General features: G+C 36.2%; 1 protein-coding gene across 27 annotated transcripts in view; it reads left to right on the forward strand.

Annotated features, from left to right (window-relative positions):
• WDR7 (WD repeat domain 7) overlaps positions 1 to 18,847 on the forward strand; it is a 355,616-nt gene that overhangs the window by 204,359 nt on the left and 132,410 nt on the right. For all 27 annotated transcript variants that reach the window (XM_001488090.5, XM_070275718.1, XM_070275720.1 and 24 more), the window contains one exon: positions 10,189 to 10,410. In XM_001488090.5, the coding sequence (XP_001488140.1) occupies positions 10,189 to 10,410 (222 nt within the window). The remainder of the gene's footprint in view (positions 1 to 10,188; positions 10,411 to 18,847) is intronic.

The raw sequence follows: 18,847 nt of genomic DNA on the forward strand, positions 1-18,847 counted from the left end.
TGAATTGTTAATATTCCATTAGGCAGCAGGGTTCATCAATTTAGATAGTAGTCAAGAGGAAGTTGAAGTTATTTTGATTAAAGTGCATCTGAAAATCAGTTTAAACTCAACTCACTTTCGAAGGTCTAGTTTCTTTTAGATACTTCTGTTTATGTTTAGAAATGTGTTAAAATATATTTTGATTGGACGTATTTTTCACTGTGGTACAATTTTAAACTCATCTTTACTTAATATGCAATCTTATGTGTTTTTCATAGTATCAGCTGATAATGCTACATAGCATTTAAAATATCTTTGGGGCTGAGAAAAGAGAAATAAATAAAAATGAAAATTTGGGAGAATATTTTACTGATGTGAAAATAGAAATCTTTCGTAGTTTTATTGGCTAACATTTGTAGAGCTTTGAATAATATATATGCTAAGACTATTCTCACTGTATGTAGCCATTGTAAGTAGTAAATCATGTGTCTGGATTCTGAAAGTTCTCGTGCTCAAGGTTGCCAATATTAACAAACCTCACTTTGCTAAATTTACGTTGTTCTTTAATAATTAATCAAACCTAATATTAGCAAATACACTTTATTGCAAATAAACGAAGTTGTAAAGAACCGTAAAACTCTTTTCTAGCTTAATCCACGTTATTATTTTAAATAGTCTCTACATGCTGCCCTTTAGTTTTCTGCTGTGAGATCTTGTTAACGCACTCTTTTCTGATCATTCATATGAAGTCTTAGAAAGTCACGGTTATTTATTAATATATAAGATATATAACTAGTTAAATACAAATTGTATTGCTCTGCTAGGCAGCGCATAGTAAAAGCAATTTATTTTTCTGTACATATAATTCCAAAACATATTATTAAATGTTAAAAGAGTAAAGAAAAGCTTTCAAAGTTTTATTTTCATTTATCATGAGTAGACATTTCTCAATTTCCAAGGTAATGTTTTAGAGTATAATGAAATTTATATCAAATTCAGAAAATATGTCATTGTGAATGTCACTTGGACTCAATCATGTGTCACAAATTTCTGGCATAAAATTAGTATGCTAAAACCAATCTGAATGTACTGTTTCGGTTTAAAAAATCCTAATGATATGCTTCTGATATAGTTTTAAATATAGTTAGACTCTTGAAGTGAATTGTGATTGAATTCAAGCATATTACTGCATTAATTTTTACTAGAATTTTAAATATCAAACATATATGTCATCTATAGCAGCATTCTGATACTCAATCCTAAACAAAGAATCAAATTTTGAATACAGTTTTTCCAGGTCAAATTGTACAGTGCTTAAACTATTTTATTAGAGTAGTAAATTGGTGGTATCTTCTTATCTAAGGTTTTAATACCTAATACAATAACTGAGCTCCATCAGTATATGGCTAATAGCAGATATAAAGTATCTGCTGGTAGTCCATCTCTCATAAAACCGCCTTTAGCCTTAATTCAAATCCATTGATTCTTATTCCAGTTAAAACTGAAGAACTTAATATGTCTTTTAATCCTTTTATTGTAAGCTAGGATAAAATTAATTTTACCCTGGAACTGCACAAAGCCAATTAACATGATCTTTAGAGTTATTTAGTAAAGTGCTTCAAACTGTTAAATTTATCTTGACCTCTTGGTTGCACTCTCTGACTGCTTTTTAAATGAAGTAATCAATATCTCACAGCCCTTTAAATAGCTTAAACTTCTCAAATATTTTACCTGTGTTCTAGTTAAGCTGTAAGTAAAGTGTTTACTCCATTCATGTAAATCTGGAGTCAATGATGCTAAATCTGAAGGCAATTATGTACTTTTGAGGAACACTGTATGAATTAAATGGTTGTTTTAATAACATCAAAGGCTCATATTTTATTTAAACTAACCCAATAACAAGAAAACATATTATTTTCACGCAGAACAAGTATTCTTTTTGCAACTTAAAACGTAGAACATTTATATCCTTTACCATTGCGTGTAGCTTCTGTTTCCACACAGGGCGAGTTGAAGGTATTAATTTTCTTACGGTGATAGGGTGATCAACTGTCCTGTCAAGAAAATGGATCTCCATGTCACCCTTTAGCATGATTAAATGGAGGTATGTCTCTGTGAAAAAATACCAAATTTTCATGAGACAAATGAAACTCTCAAAAGGTCTACTTTTACAGAATTATTTTAGTTTTAATATCTCAAAATCTCCCATTTGTTGTCAGCTTATTTGCAGGAAAACATTGCACCTAATTGCATATTTCTTGTATTATTTAAGAAAAAACACAGGCAAAGTCAATAATTTTAAATGTTTCCAAATCTGAAAAATTAAAGGATCAGAAATCTCTGTTACTTTTAGAAAAGGAGTAGGAATACGTTATATGTTCACTAATCAGTCAGTGTCTCTTTTAGGGGATTCTTTTCTTGCTCTTCTTTCCTTGTTAACAAAGAGCTATATCATCTTTTTAGCTGTGAGTACTGATAAAAATTACATACCACGGAATTTCACATCAGTAGTGTTCATCGCTAGTTGGGCAGTGTTCTTATGAGCCTGTGCACATGCCAAACTTTAAATTACACCAAGCGATGTACTTGACAGCTAATTAAGATTTCATATTTTGGCCGCTTAGCAGAGGGCACCTGTTATGATTCTTCCTATGAGCTTAAGGGTAAAATTTACAAATGCCTCTTTTAAAGTACATTATTAAAACTTTCCCGAAGTCTTAATTCCTTCTCGAGGAGTGAGAGTTAAGATAAGATTGAGGTAATTAAACAAAAGGAACAGATAAAGTGGGGGACCAGAAGTGGAGGCGGAGCTCTCCGAATGCCCCTGTTGTTTAATTTCCTACTGGAAGCAGCCCATGTGTGCTCCTATGCCCCCTCCCCCTTCAACAGTGGCCGTTGTAGAGGCTGAACGGCTGGGGTCAATGCCTTGCCTATTGATCAGTATCCCTGCAGTCCCTTGCTCCAGCAGCTGCTTCATTGGCTTCTTTCAGGGCCTGCTTCAGTACATTAGAATAGAAATCCATAACCAGAGCTGTGCTCATCCAAGCAGGGGAAGAAACTAAATTAAATGGTATAAAACAATCTTGGATCAGGAGTTTGTGCCAATTCATCTTGATCTAGGATGTCACACCGGGCTCTCTGTCTGAGCACCTGGGCTAGAGGCAGCCATAGTGAAAATAGATGGAGCTGCGATCATTCATTTGTCAGCTAAGGAGCAAGGCAGCGGTTAGCAATTCCCTTCTGCAGAGGTCAGCTGACAGAACAATCAGTGCAACTGCAGAATAGAGCTTTCCTTTGAACTATTGTTATGGAGCATGCTCTTGCTGAGACCTGGGGGGAGGGGAGCTGGGTTTGCTTCCTATTTCAAGAATGCTATGTAAAGAGTAGAACATATACTACATGAATCTAGACCCAGTTGCACAGAGCTCTTATTGCTTATGTCTTTCTCTTATATATAAATAAAGTTGATTTTAAATGCATGTACTGAGATACAGATTATCAAACTGTTAAATATCACATTGTCTAGAATTAAGATGCGTTGTCATCCTTCTAAACACAGAGGCAGTGATTATTGATTTTTTTCTTCTTAGTATGGTTAAGCCTTTAGGTTTCTTTTCCCGCTTTAGTTATTATAACTAGCACAGATCAGTGTCATACTTTGAATCTGTAATAGTATGTAATAGCGTGCTAATACTTTTTCTAACATTTCCTCTGTCTTTAAAAAACTAGGAAAAAATCAATGGAGAGAAATTCATGCTCTGATATCAAATTAGAAGATATTTCTTAATATTACTTAGATATTTTTTAACATTTTAATTGATCCTTTTTATAACAAATGTTAATTCATGAAATGTGACTACTTATGACCTTGGAAGTTATAAAGTAATTTTATCTTAATTTTTTTTCTTTTGAGGAAGATTAGCCCTGAGCTAACATCTGCTGCCAATCCTCCTCTTTTTGCTGAGGAAGACTGGCCCTGAGCTAACATCCTGCCCATCTTCCTCTAGTTTATATGTGGAATGCCTACCACAGCATGGCTTGCCAAGCTGTGCCACGTCCGCACCGGGATCTGAACTGGCGAACCCAGGCTGCCAAAGCAGATCGTGCGCACTTAACTGCTGTGCCACAGGCCGGCCCCTATAGAGTAATTTTATAACATTGGAGGAACATCACCTTGAAGCAGCCTGCGTGCCACTTGAAAGATACAATACAAAATTAAACAAATTAGAAAAATGAGTAATAACTAAAATTTTATATGAAAGAGTTAGAATATTTTTAAAGATGAATTTGTTCTCTGTGGACTCAGTTTAGATTTTGCCTTTATATATACTGCTTAAAAACTCATGGCAAATTTCCAGGACTTTTTAAAAAAAAAAACAATAAACTATGACATCTAGAAGCTTAGAAACTATAGCGGCAGCAACAACAAATCTTTTTGTACTCACTTGCACCAAACCTTTTTGGAATCCAAATAAAGAGTAACTACTCTTTGTTGTTACCATCTTAGTTTTCTAGGTAACCAACCTCCCATTTTTCGTTAAGGGCTTTAATGCCACTTTCTTACTCAATTATTCCTTTCCAACTCTTTTATTTTATTTTTTTGAGGAAGATTAGCCCTGAGCTAACATCTGCTGCCAGTCCTCCTCTTTTTTGCTGAGGAAGACTGGCTCTGAGCTAACATCCGTGCCCATCTTCCTCTACTTTATATGTGGGACGCCTGCCATAGCATGGCTTGCCAACTGGTGCCATGTCCACACCCAGGATCCAAACCGGCGAATCCTGGGCTGCCGAAGCGGAACGTGTAAACTTAACCACTGTGCCATTGGGTCGGCCTCTTAAATTCTGTATAATGTCTTACCATTTCCATTTCTTAGACTCTATTAGGTCTTCTTGCCCACATCCTATTCTGCCTTTCAGAACAGCTAAATAAATGGAATTTAAAGTGTGTACTAAATCTTTGTGCTCTAGGTGTTTTTTTAATTTAGCATCTGGAAAGCCCATACCTACTTTTCTTGCAAGAGTTTTTTGATTTTGTTTTACTTTTGTTTTAGTTAATTAGGATTTTTAAAAGAACTCAGGACATGACATCTCAAATCCTTCTGCAGTGTTTTCATCAAGTACTCAGACGTCACCCGTGGATCTTGAAGCCGTCCACTTCTTTGCATCTCCTGTTTAATATCCAAAACCAAGCCAACCTTAATCTCTCACTTTGATTTCTACAATACTTTCCTAATTGATCACCTCGCTTCCAGCATTCTTCATGCATACTCAGAGTGGGTTTCTAAAACCCTAAATTTAATTGAGTCATTCTGTGGCATAAACCCTATCTTGAGTATCTTCCCATTGTTTGTAGGATAAAAAAGGAAATGTGACTATTACCTCTAGAGCCATGTATGATCTGGCCCTTGCCTGCCTCTCTTCCCTCATTTTCTACTATTCTCCTCTTGACTCAAAGTTCCAGCTCAATTACCAATTCTTGAAATAGCAATCAACAAATTCCTTCATGCTTTAGGTTCTTAAATATAGTGTTCCCTCAGTCCATAAAGTTCTCATTGGTTTTGTAACCTGTACATTTCTAATTCCTGTTTAGTAGCCTTTAAGTTCAAAGAGGACAGGGCCTTTGCTTTTCTCATTCCCGTTAATTCATATCTAGCATAATGCCACGCGTACACTAGACCTTCAATTCTTGTACGTCGAATGACTGAGTAACTGATGGAATGAATGAACTTCTACACCCAGTGGTACTTAGTGTTTTCTACCTGATCACTGCATGAGTCTTCTTTGGTTCTATTTTTTTTTTTAAGATTTTATTTTTCCTTTTTCTCCCCAAAGTCCCTGGTACATAGTTGTATATTTTTAGTTGTGGGTCCTTCTAGTTGTAGCATGTGGGATGCTGCCTCAGCATGGCTTGATGAGCGGTGCCATGTCGGCGCCCAGGATCTGAACCAGCAAAACCCTGGGCCACCGCAGTGGAGTGCACAAACTTAACCACTCGGCCACGGGGCTGGCCCCTCGTTGGTTCTATTTGACACCAGTCTTGATTTACGTCACAGTCTCCTTCCATGCTGCTACTGTGGTGATCTAACGATGAATGAATCTGATGTCACCACCGTATACAAAATTGTTCAGTAGCTTTCCATTAACCAAAAGTTAAAAGTCTTCAACTTGTCATACAAGGCCTCTCATGATTTGGTACCCATTTACCGTCCGCTGTTGTCATTCCTTTGTCTTACCTTTAGTATAGAATTACAAAGCTGAAAAATGAAGAGATAAAATAAAACATCTAAAAATAGTCAGCAGTCCCAGCTGCTAACTTATTGGTTGGCATACTAAGCTCTGAAGGCCCTTTGTTGTATTGATTTAATTAATGTATAGAGCAAAGAACTGAAAGCGGCCAGAAAAGCTGGATGGATTAATATTAGAAAGAGCGAAAGCTGACCTCCAATCAAGGTGGCTCCAGGAGTTCACTTTTTAAATCCCTCTGTAGCAAATATATAGCAATGATGGATAAAATATACAAATAGAAAACCAAAGAAACATAACTAGGCTCAAGAAGGATATCTCTGTGGACAGGTAATGGAATAGAAATGCAATGATCTGGGCTGAAACCATTAGCTGCTTTCCAGAAGCAGGCTTTTGGCTCCTATGACCTAAAGAGAACTTAAAATATATCATGAATAAAGCTTAAGGCTTAGGAGCTAGGCTATGGCTTCCTCAGTTCCTGGAAGAACACTGAAAGGGTGTGAGTACATTGCTACTCAGTTAAAATTGACATTGTGCTATTAAAGAAGAGGAACATGGATATTAACTATGTGACTGGTGATGTTAACCATATTAGAAAATAATGAAAATAAGTGAATTGTGTTCAACCTAAGAACTTAGAAACAGAATAAAGCAAAGAGAAAGAGAGATCAGAGAGAAGATATAAAGAAAATGAAGAAAGAAGTAGTAAAAATAACAGCAGAAATTAGTGAAATAGAAAGCAATGAGATAAGATCAAAACCAAAGTATTTTTTTAAAATCTGATAAAATATGTATGTCTAATAAAACTGATAAAGGCATAAAAATAATATCAGAGAAGGCACAAATAATCTTTAAAAGGATTCATTGCAACTGATAGGATTGAGATTTTTATATTGTAGACAATATTGTAAGTAACTTCACACCAATATATTTAAAAACTTAGATTAGGGGCTAGCCCCGTGTCTGTGTGGTTAAGTGCATGCGCTCCGCTTCAGTAGCCCAGGGTTTCGCTGGTTTGGATCCTAGGCATGGACCTAGCACCGCTCATCAAGCTGTGCAGAGGCAGTGTGCCACATAGCAGAGCCAGAAGGACCTACAATTAGAATATACAACTATGTACTGGGGGGCTTTGGGGAGAAGAAGAAGAAGAAAAAGGAAGATTGGCACCTGAGCTAACATCTGTTGCCAATGTTAAAAAAAAAAAAACCTTAGATTAAAATAGGTAATTCTTTTTAAACTATAGGCTGTCAGAAATGACTCAAGAAGAAATAGAAAGTCAAACTAAATAAGTGACTTTTAAAGAAAATTATCTTCTAATAAACAATATTCCTTTTTCCACCCTGCTCTTCCCTTGCCCGTTCATTCCCTGCCCCCTGACTTCAGGAGTGGAATGTCCTGAGACTCAGGCCCTGAAAGTTTTAGAGGAGAATTTTCATCCATCTTCTAGAGTCTTTTAACTGTTTCAAAGAATTGGTAAGAGAAAGTTACTTAACTCAATTTTTGAGGCTTGTGTTATATTGCTACTAAGACCCAACAAGAGTAGTATATGAAAAGAGAATCATAGTCCAATCTAACTCATGGACAAAATGTAAAAAACTCTATTGGCAAATTTAGTTTGGAGTCTGTCTATTGGTCTGTTTATCTGTCTGTCTACTTGCCTACCTACCTACCTACCGATTGCCATCCATCCATCTGTCCATCCATTCAGAGTTTACCCCAGGAGTACGGGCATCGTTCATGGTCAGAAAATATATAACATTTCAGGTAACGTTGATATGACTATATAATAGATTGAAAACATTTGATAAGGCCAGGATTGTGGTGACCTCTGGGGCATGAGGGAAGGATAGTGAGGTCAAGACACAATCCATGGTAGACTTTAGTTATAGCCACATTGGTTAATTACGTTTTAAAAATCTAAAACACCTATGAAAAACATTAGGATTTTATAAAGTTGATTGTATACATGTATATCTTGATACTTTTTATGTATTCTTTGTGTAATTCTATGGATGCTCATAAATATCACATAATAAATATCAACAAAAAATAAAAGGTAGTCCACCTATAGAAAGGAGTAGAACTGAAAAGGAGGTAGGACTGAGCAAAGGACCAAGTCTTGGGAGAATTTTCGGAGAGTGAGTGAGGTGTAGTTACTTTAGTGAGAAAAAGTTTGGGAAAAGAAATTTTAAGAAACAGTTATTAATGTTAGGAATGCAATTCCTTATTACCTCCTATTTATTGATACTTTAATAAGGATTTAAAATTGTTTTCCATTATGTTTTGGGTATCATGCTGGTGTTTCTTCTGAATAGGAAAATATGCTGAGCTTTGCCTAGTCTACAAGTATTTCTTCAAATGGCTGGTTGCGCATCTGCATTCCCGTCTACCTGGACAAAATACTCATTTTTTTCCTCCTCTTATTGCCTGGCAAACTCCTACTTATCTTTGAGTCTTAAATTCAGCATTCCCTTCTTTGTGAACAGGCTGTCCCTTTTTCACGCAATAGTGAGTTTCTTGAGAACCTGGACTATTTATTTTCATGTTTGCAATTCCCTGGCCCAAAGTAGATGCTCAATAAATACTGTTAAATTAGTGAGCAAATTAATAAATGAGTTAATGAGCAATCTTTAAAAAAGAGATTTATTGAGATATGATTTATATTTTATAAAATTCATCCTTTTGAAGTGTAGAATTCACTCATTCTTAGTATATTTGGATATGTGCAGATATCACTATAATCTAATTTTAGAACTTTTTCATCATCTCAAAAACCTAGTACTCATCAACCATCATTAACCATTTCACCGCCATCCCAGCCCTAAACAACTGCTTATCTACTTTCTGTCTATATATATTTGCCTATTCTGGACACTTCATGGAAGTGGAATCATACAGTATATGGTCCTTTGTTGATTGGCTTCTTTCCCTTAACTAATGTTTTCAAGGTCATCCACGTTTAGCATGTATCAGTACTTCCTTCCTTTTTATTGCTGAATAATATTTTATTGGATGGATATACCAAATTTTGTTTACCCATTCATCATTTGATGAACATTTGAGTTTGTTTCTACTTTTTAGCTATCATGAATAATCCTGCTGTGAACATTCATGTACAAGTCTTGTGTGTGTACATTTGTTTTCATTTCTCTTGGAGGGATACCAAGGAGTGGAATTGCTGGGCCATAGGGCAACTCTGTGTTTAACTTTTTGAGGAACTGCCAAACTATTTTCAAAAATAGTTGTACCATTTTACATCCTACCAGCAATGCGTGAGGGTTTCAATTTCTATATATACTCAGCAACACATTATGGTCCATCCTTTTTATTGGAACCATTCTAGTAGCTATGAAGTGGTATTTCATTGTGATTTTGATTTGTATTTTCCTAATGACCAGTAATATTGATCACCTTTTAATGTGCGTATTGGCCACTCATATATCTTTGGAGAAATATCTATTCAAATTGTTTGCCCATTTTAAAAGTTGGGTTTTCTTATTATTGAGTTCTAAGAGTTCCTTATGTATTCTGGATATAATCCCTTATTAGGCATATGATTTGACAGTATTTTCACTCAGTCTATGTGTTGTCTTTTTACTTCCTTAATTCTGTCATTTGGAGTGTAAAAGTTTTTAATACTGGTGAAGTCCAATTAAAAACAATTTTTTTAATTACTTGCGCTTTTGGTATCGTATCCCAACATCATGAAGATATAGATCTCTGTTTTCTTCTGCAGGTTATTTAGTTTGAGCTCTTATATTTAGGACTGGGATCCGTTTTGAGATGGTTTTTTGTATGGTGAGAGGCAGAAGTAAATTCATTTTTTACATGTAGACAATCGGTTGTCCCAGTGCCATTTGTTGAAAAGACTATTATTTCCTGAATGAGTCTTTAACGTTTTTATGATCATATATCTTTTTTGTATCGGTATTCTTTTAATTTATATTCTTATGTTTTGGTTTTCAGGTTGCTTATCAAGTGTCCCACAAATGAAAAAAATTTCCACATCGTATGAGGAAAGACGGAAGCAAGCTACTGCTATTGTTTTACTGGGAGTTATAGGAGCTGAATTCGGTGCTGAAATTGAACCTCCTAAACTGTTGACCAGACCTCGAAGCTCTAGTCAAATTCCTGAGGGATTTGGTTTGACTAGTGGTGGATCCAACTACTCACTGGCCAGACATACTTGTAAGTTTTCAGATTCCTAATGCTGGTCTATTACTTCTCAATGCATATTATTTGTTAACAAAATCTCAGAACATTGGATGTGTCCCAAGTTTTATCTCAAATGGGATGCTTAAATGGAGTTAGAAAGAAGTGTGGCCTGTTTGGCACATTCCTATAGAGTTATAGTTACCTGAACTTCTTTTTAAGAGTTAAAATAGGGTCTTTTAAAGGCTTTTCTTAATGCATTTCTGAGCTTTGTATTTTAACATTTTGGTCAAGATTTTAGGCAAACTTTATGAAAGCTAATTTTAAGTTAAAACTTCCAACTTGTAAAACAATTTCTGAAAAACTGTGCAACTTGTCCTGACCATAGTTTGAAAACTCAGGGGTGGGAGTGGAATACCAGTTTTTTCTTAAAAAAAAAAAAAGGTGAGGGCCAGCCTGGTGGCGCAGCAGTTAAGTTCGCACGTTCTGCTTTGGTGGCCTGGGGTTCGCTGGTTCGGATCCTGGGTGTCGACCTATACTCTGCTTATCAAACCATGCTGTGGCAGGCATCCCACACATAAAGTAGAGGAAGATGGGCATGGATGTTAGCTCAGGGCCAATCTTCCTCAGCAAAAAGAGGAGGATTAACAGCAGATGTTAGCACAGGGCTAATCTTCCTCAGAACAAAATAAAATAAATAAAATTTTTAAAAAAAGATATAAATATCTATGTATTTTTTTTAAAGAGCATGAATGAGGAATTATGAATTACCTCTGTAATTTAAAAAATATTCCAATAACAGTTTTTGAATGACTGAAGAATTACATTCAGAGCTCCAAGGGCTTATGTCACACTGCTACCTTCGGTTCTGTGGTTGGTATGTTAATAATAGGTAAGGGTATTTTCTAATGATGTCTTTTGGTACTTCAGTATCAGAACTCGTTTAGGTAAGGTCAAAATGTTCCTGCCATGTTGTAAAAGCATTTCTAACAAATTGTGTCATCTTAAGGACCAAATATAATCCTACTGAATATATCACAAGATACTCTTTGTAGGACAAATTGCAATGTGTTCTTTCGGGATTTTGGCCTTTAAACAAGGGAAAAAGATCTATGTTACCTTGTTAGGTATGACAGCAGAGCTCTTCACTGGATCACTGGATCGTTGTCACATACTTTTGCTGTGAAACCAAGGAGCCGTTTTACTGGTTTTTCTTGGTAAGGCCCTGCTGTAGACTTAGCTGCACCCCCGCTGTGGGCCCTTAATCCAACAAATGTTCATTAGTGGTTGGTAATCTCTTGATCTGTATTTGACATTGAGAATCAGAGAGTGATAATAACAATAACACCACCAACAATATTAAGCAGCTAATTCTTCTGAGCACAATTTTAAGCTCTTTATGTGCAATGACTGACTTAATCCTCATAATAACCTTATGAGGTAGGTACCTCAGTTATCTCCATTTTAACATAAGGCTAGCGGGGCACAGAGATGTTTGGTTAACTGGCGAGATCATACCCCCTAGGAAATGGCAATTTTTGTCTCAGCACAGTCTCTTGCTTCCAGGGCTCATGCTATTGACCAGTATGCAAATTGCCACTGTTCAATGTTTCCCAGTTGAAAAGGGCTTACTGACTAACATGTGCTATCACTTATTAACTTAAAAAGCGCTTGATTTTCTGCCCCCTCATTTCATCTTCAAAATAGAAATTAAGACTTTTTCAAAGTGACTCAGCCAAAAAGTAGTGAAACCCGAACTTGAATTCAAGCTGCTTGTGACGTGAAAACCCGTGCCCTTTGCGTTTTCCTCCTGTGCACATCCGCTTTCCCTCTCCCACGGAGGCCTCCATGCTGTGGTGCCTCCGTCTCCCCTCTAGCCTCTGTCTTTTCTCCAGTTTTTCAAGTTCCCTGCTTTCTCTTCGTAAAACTGCTCAAATCTCACCCACCCTACAAAAGTCGCCTAATTAAGCCCCCCTCTCTGTGAGACTCCAGACAGTCTAGGACTTATGTATGTAGTTCCTTCTTTAGAATCTTGGCATTAGAATGGTAGGGGTGAATGAAACTTTGACATGATTTATTTATTCTGGTGGCTTTCAAGCTTTTTTACTCACCATCTCTCTAGGGAGTATCAAGATGTTAATCCCTTGCACATTTTTATGTCGACAGCTAGAACTTTTTAACAGTAAGTTTAAACATTGCAAAAGATATAATTTTGAGGATATTGTAAATATTGACATTTAAAAATAAAACTATTGTTCTTTTTAATATAGTCAATAGAATATTTACCATAACTATTTGGTATTCATCATCATCCACCTTTAAAAAGTACATGACAAACTTTCCTTTAAAAATCAGAAATCTTAGATCCTTGATTATTTTCCTGGAAGAGAGAAAATTTCTACCCTCACAGTTTTAAGGAAGATGTTCATTCGCATATTTAGCTTCCAGAAATTAATTCATTTAATTGTATTTCTAAAACTATTTTTGCTTTTAAAACTATTCCTTGAAAAGTCTTAAGGTGCTCCCATTTGAAGGGGGTTACGTGTTTTGAAGACTACTGATTTGTATGTTTTATATAATTTCTCAACAGTATTCTTTGGTATTTTATATTTTCTTGCAAAGCACTTGAACATAAGTGCTATTTCTCTGGAATTTCCTATACCTCAATATAAGTATCTGTATATAAATGTGAGAACATCGTAAATTAATGGGTTGCTGACTGATTCCACACAAGCCATTGGCTGGTTGCTGGGAGGTTAGTGTATACCCTATTATCAGAGTTATGTAGACTAGTACTGTCATCCCTTTTCTAAACTTTTGTAACCACAATTTATCTTTATGTAAAATTCTGATATTCATGCTTTTGCCTCTGTACATCTTTTAACAGTATAATTTCACCTGCAAATCATTACTGCTGTAACTAGAAAAAGAGGAAACAGTTTAAGAGAAAAGAGGGAATTAAAAAAGCTATGGCAGAGTAGAAAGAGAGATTTTTCAGAGAAGCCTTGAGAATTGATGAAAGAATTGAAGAGTCGTAGTACTGCTCTTTTAGTTTGTTAAAAGACAGGGAGCTGAACTGCGTGTCAAGGGGTTGACCCCAAAGCCTGTTTCTGACGGGAGGGAAACCCTGGGCCCACTGTGCTAGGGGGACGGCTTTTGAATGGTGCCGCCTCAGCTTTCCCAAGCAAGGCAAATAAAGTTTACCCAAACATTTTAAATATTAAGTGTTTCAGTAACAAGTTTATTCTTTAAGTATTCTGGATAAATGGCTAGCTGTGGGAAGGGAAGAAGGTAATGCTTCTTCACAAATAATATTTATGATTATTTCTTGGAAACAAAAGACAGAGTTTCAGAGAGGTTTCTAGCAAGCAAGAAATAGTCTATAAAAATGAATGATTAGCACCAGTTTAATTTGTGTAAAAATATCCTTGATATTTTTCCTCACTCATTATGGTTGTCTTATTTTAATAATTACAAAATATTTTAAAGGTAACTGTGGGTTTGCTTTTAACTTCCATCCCATTACCCTGTTTTCCTCAAAGGTCTTTGAGGATTTCCTGATGGTAGATTTGCCTACAACAGGGATTTTCAAGACCTTTCTTATTTGGATTGAGGTGGCTTGATTAAATTTATGTTTATCAGTTTAAATCTTGCTCTCTTGATTGGAAACAGATGTCTAAATGTTCATGTCTCATCTGGGCTCTTTTCGATCAGTTATATGTAATATTAACCTGTTACAATGTTAACCTGCTCAAAGTTGCTATACGTATGGCTATGTTATTTGTGTATGTGGCATTTAGAATGCATTGCTACCATTAAATATTTAGTCTTTATGGCATCCTGTTGAATGAGATAATAATTGTGTTCATTTTGAGGCAACACCATTAAGATACAATGTTTGATGAATTTTAATTGCTAATATAGTTAGAGGTATAGATAGTGAGTTCTAACCTTTGTAAAGCCATTCTGTGATAACTCATAACATCATCAAATCCCAAGTATCTACCTTGATGGGAGGGGAAGAGTGACACTGATGCCTAATTCAAAAGTCATACTTAGTTTTATAATGCATTTTATACTTATATTTGAATATATGTGGATCTTTTGTGGGAGCTATACTTTACGTAAAACGTTGAAATCGCTTACTGAAGACAAAGCTGAAGGACTCTGAAGATGAAGAGGCCTAGACAGGCCACTTTACCTTGTACCCTTGGTAAGCCAGGTTTCCCTCTGGGTTGCAGTTGCCTCTTGTATAGAATAAAGAGTGGGAACTATTCTGTCTTTAAAGCTGCATTTAGTCCAATTAGTCCCTGCTTCTGAGGTGAAGTAGAAGGCAGCCCAGGAAATTCATCTTCTCCATCACCTTTTCATTTTCCTCTCCATGTGGAGATGGATACTCCTTTGTTTCACATCAGCTCAGCTTCAGTAGAGATCCTTCTTTAGTTTTATTTTGATCCACAAGTGAGGCATTGTTTGAGTATTTTAGCATATTATTTATAATGTCACCTTATAGGTCTTTTGGTTCATTCTTTCATTTGGTCTTTTCTGCTCATTTTATAATTGTGGAGTTATGCTGGCACATCTGTAGTAAATCCCATTTTGATCTCTCATTAACTTTTTGACTTTGGGCAAGTGTCATAAGTTATTTCCCTAGGCAGCAGACTCTGAGACAGATTTGTGTGTAGGCATATTATCAGGATCAATACCTTTAGGGGAGTGAGAGAAGCAGGATTGGGCAGGGGGAGAATTTGAATTGCGTGTCCGTTGCCTAGAAAGCTTCAGCTTATCTCAGGGAACTCTGGAGCTGTGATGGCCCTTCAGACTTACCTGAATTGGGGCTAAGGGCTTGGCCTTTATATTCTCATGTCTGTCAGTCACTGGGATCCAAGTCCTTGGTGCCCTGAGAAGGGGGTGTGACCTGGGTGAGGCAGCTCTCTTTAACCTAGAGCAAATCCCACAGAGGGACTGAGCTGAGATTTATCAGTCACTGACACTCCCAAGAGCTTGGGGAGTGACTACTTCAGTCCTGGAGGGGAGGAGATGGGCACCCTCTCCAGGCTTCCACTCAGCATGTTACTAACTTACATGTGTCCTAGTTTCCCATTCTGTCAACAGACTGGAGAGTGGGACTACCACTTATTTAACACGCTTTTTATTCCAACTCCATACATAATCTCTTGTTACCCTGCAAGACAGATATTTTATCCAGCGCCTCGCATGATATGAGGCATATTAATATTAGCTGGTTATTGAGCATTTACTCTGTGCTAGGCATTTTGCCATGCACTTTACATGTATTATCTTGTTTAATCTTCTTTTTTTTTTAAAGATTGGCACCTGAGCTAATGTCTGTTGCCAGTCTTTTCTTTTTCTTCTTCTTCTTCTCCCCAAAGCCCCCCGGTACATAGTTGTATATTCTAGTTGTAGGTCCTTCTGGTTGTGCTGTGTGGGACGCTCCCTCAGAATGGCTTGATGAACGGTGCCATGTCTGTGCCCAGGATCCAAACTGGCGAAACCCTGGGCCACCAAAGCAGAGTGTGCGGACTTAACCACTTGGCCATGGGGCTGGCCCTTTATTTAATCGTCTAATCCTATCAAATAAGTACTGTTACTATTCCCATGTATCAGATGAGGAAACTGATGCTTTGCCCAGTACTCACTAAAGCTTTGTGAAATTGGATTAAACTTTCTTCTGCAGACAGTAAATTGATGGCAAAGGTTTAATGTTTTAAGATCATACTGCTGAAGTGTCAAGCCTGGACTTGAACAGCTATCTTCCAACTCTAAATCAGTATATTTTCACCATTTCACACAGTCTTTTTGTGTTATAAACAAGAAAGATTCAAAAGTGGTGCTGCAAAAAAGATGGGGGAAGTCAGCAAGTACCAGGTCACCTTTAAATATGGGCATCTATTGAATCATTCATTTAGGGATGTGCTAGTGCCATGGAGATATAAATGTGTACAAAATCCATATCTCTGTTTAGAAATACTATAGTGCTCATGTTCTTCAGCTAGTCAAGGTAGATGACCTCGCTGCTGTTACGTGGAAAATGCTATGTATATGTGCATTTGTGTTTCTATTCTGGGAAAAGGAACAGCAGATTCCATTCAATACTCAAAAGAAAGTCATTAAAATAAAAATGGTTAATAACTCCAAGAGTTCGTTGGAATAAATTCCTTCTCTATTATGGTTTTTTAAAAACAGTATAATTATATTTTATATGAACTCTTTACTAGTGCCACTGTAATATCACCAAATGGAAACCTCAGTTAGATGCTACCTAAGGGATATTTTAATTCTGTGAAACCTGTATTTTGAGTTTTATGTGGTTCTGGTGCTATGTTTGGTTTTATTTTGTTGTAGTCTACCATTGTGAAAATGATCCCCCACATACTTTGCATGCTTTATAACCATGCATATTTTATTCAGTGAATATATTAATATTGGTTGAAGATGATTTTATAATGAATTTATTTCCTGAATTTTAAGGTAAAAAAGTTAAACCTAATCTCAAATGTTTTATCAGCAAGATTAAGACAAAGTCACTAAATTGCAATTAATAACAAAACTCGTGGTAGTTGCACGTTATGGAAAAAAGCAACGATGAGAAAAGCATCATGTCATTTGCAAGAATAAGCAGTGACAAAAGAATGGGTATTGTCACTGTTCACAAACAAATCATCAGATTGTGTTGCTGAGCTGCTGCTGTAGCCATAGAGATTGCCTTGCTGTTTGCTTTCCCTCGTGTTTCTGAGCCCGCCTTCCTGGCACTTGGGAAGTAATCCTGCCTTCCTGTCTGGCATCTTGCTCCACTCCCCACCTCATCCACTCTTCTCATTGCACTAACTCAGCATGCCATGCACTTTACCACTACTTCTCTTTGGTAATTTTAGCTTTGAAGATCATCCTGATTCCAGGGGCCACTTGACATGCGTTGCCATTACATCTTCTGTGTTTAGAACAGTAGTTCTTCACTCTGGCTATGCACTAAAATCATTTACATTTATATTACTCTCAGAGCTAATTGTTTAGGTGGTTCAGCCTTTTTACTGGAATTTCGTTATTCTGGATTGCTTGGGTTTGAATCTTGACATCACCACTCCGTGTGGCCTTAAATGCTCTGTGGCTCAGTTTCTTTATCTAAAAAATGGGAATAATAATAGGACCTACGTCACAGAGTTATTGTGAGGATTAAGTAAATTAATGTATGTAAGGCATTTAGAAAAGTGCCTGACATATGTGTTATGTTAGTATTTATTGTAGTTACTAGAAATATTTATAGAAGAATAAAGAAAAGAAATAGCTCAAGCATCTGCTGTGTACTAGGACATTTATATGTGTATATACTACTTTTTAAAATCTTCCTAAGAACCTTGTGAGGTAGGTATTACTATCAACATTTTATATATGAGTGAACTGATACTCACAAAAACAAGTAACTTCCTTAAGCTTATCTGTCTTGTAAGGGATTTGAATCTAGAGGCATTTTTTTTTTCCTGAAACCCAAAATATTCTTTTCTGCACCGTATACTGATTCCTACTGTTTGTGGTAAAGCATATTAGTTCCTAGAGGATTTATGTAAAAATACGCTTTTCCTTGTGCACATTATTATACATATGTTTAAATAAAACACTAAGTATTTTGGGAACTATTTGTTTGTAATTGAATGAATTTCTATGTGTTTATTACCTTGTTTCTCATTTTAACCGCATCAATATACTAAGCTCAGGTCAAATGGAAATTTTAACTACTCTTTTGTTTTTACTTGTAAATAATTTATGCTGTATTACAGCTTTATCATTTTTAGCTTAGATCTGACGCTTGCATTATAGACCCTAACTCTTTGGTGATGTAATCCCATCCTTCTTCTCCAAAAATAACCTTAATTTGCAGTCCTTTTTTCTTAGTTCACTACACTTATGGGTTTTATATTCCTCTTCCATAAAACAAGTAAGTTGGACAAGGTTATTTCTAAGGCCGCTTCCATCTAAAATTACAGGCTTCTATGAAATTCTAAATGTGATTTATTATTATTCTAACTATAGAGTGCTCATGTTTATTGCTTCCACTTGAACTTGCCCATCTTATTTTGATTGCTCTATACCAATTGTTCTATCTACTTTTATAGGTTCCAGTAGTCCACAGCTATGCCATACGTTTGAAGCTAAGCGTCTTTAAAGTATTGTTTCTGCCATCCCTACTTATGGATACATCATATCAGCTTACCAGGCTACAGTTGTTTCTACATAACTTGTTCTCTACACAGATCCAGCTTCGTGGACTTGTGTTATGTTGAATTTAGTTCAGTAGCTAAATATAACATCTTTGGTAGTTAGAGATCTATATCCTTATAGGAATGTAGTACAAAGGCATTACGACAATTTTTTCTTCTGGAATGTGATACAGCATTGGTGTAAGACTACCAGCCGTCTAATGTACATATTAGTTTGATTCAGTTTACAATTTTAG

This window comes from Equus caballus, chromosome 8, assembly GCF_041296265.1.
Source record: "Equus caballus isolate H_3958 breed thoroughbred chromosome 8, TB-T2T, whole genome shotgun sequence".
Classification (NCBI taxonomy): domain Eukaryota; kingdom Metazoa; phylum Chordata; class Mammalia; order Perissodactyla; family Equidae; genus Equus; species Equus caballus.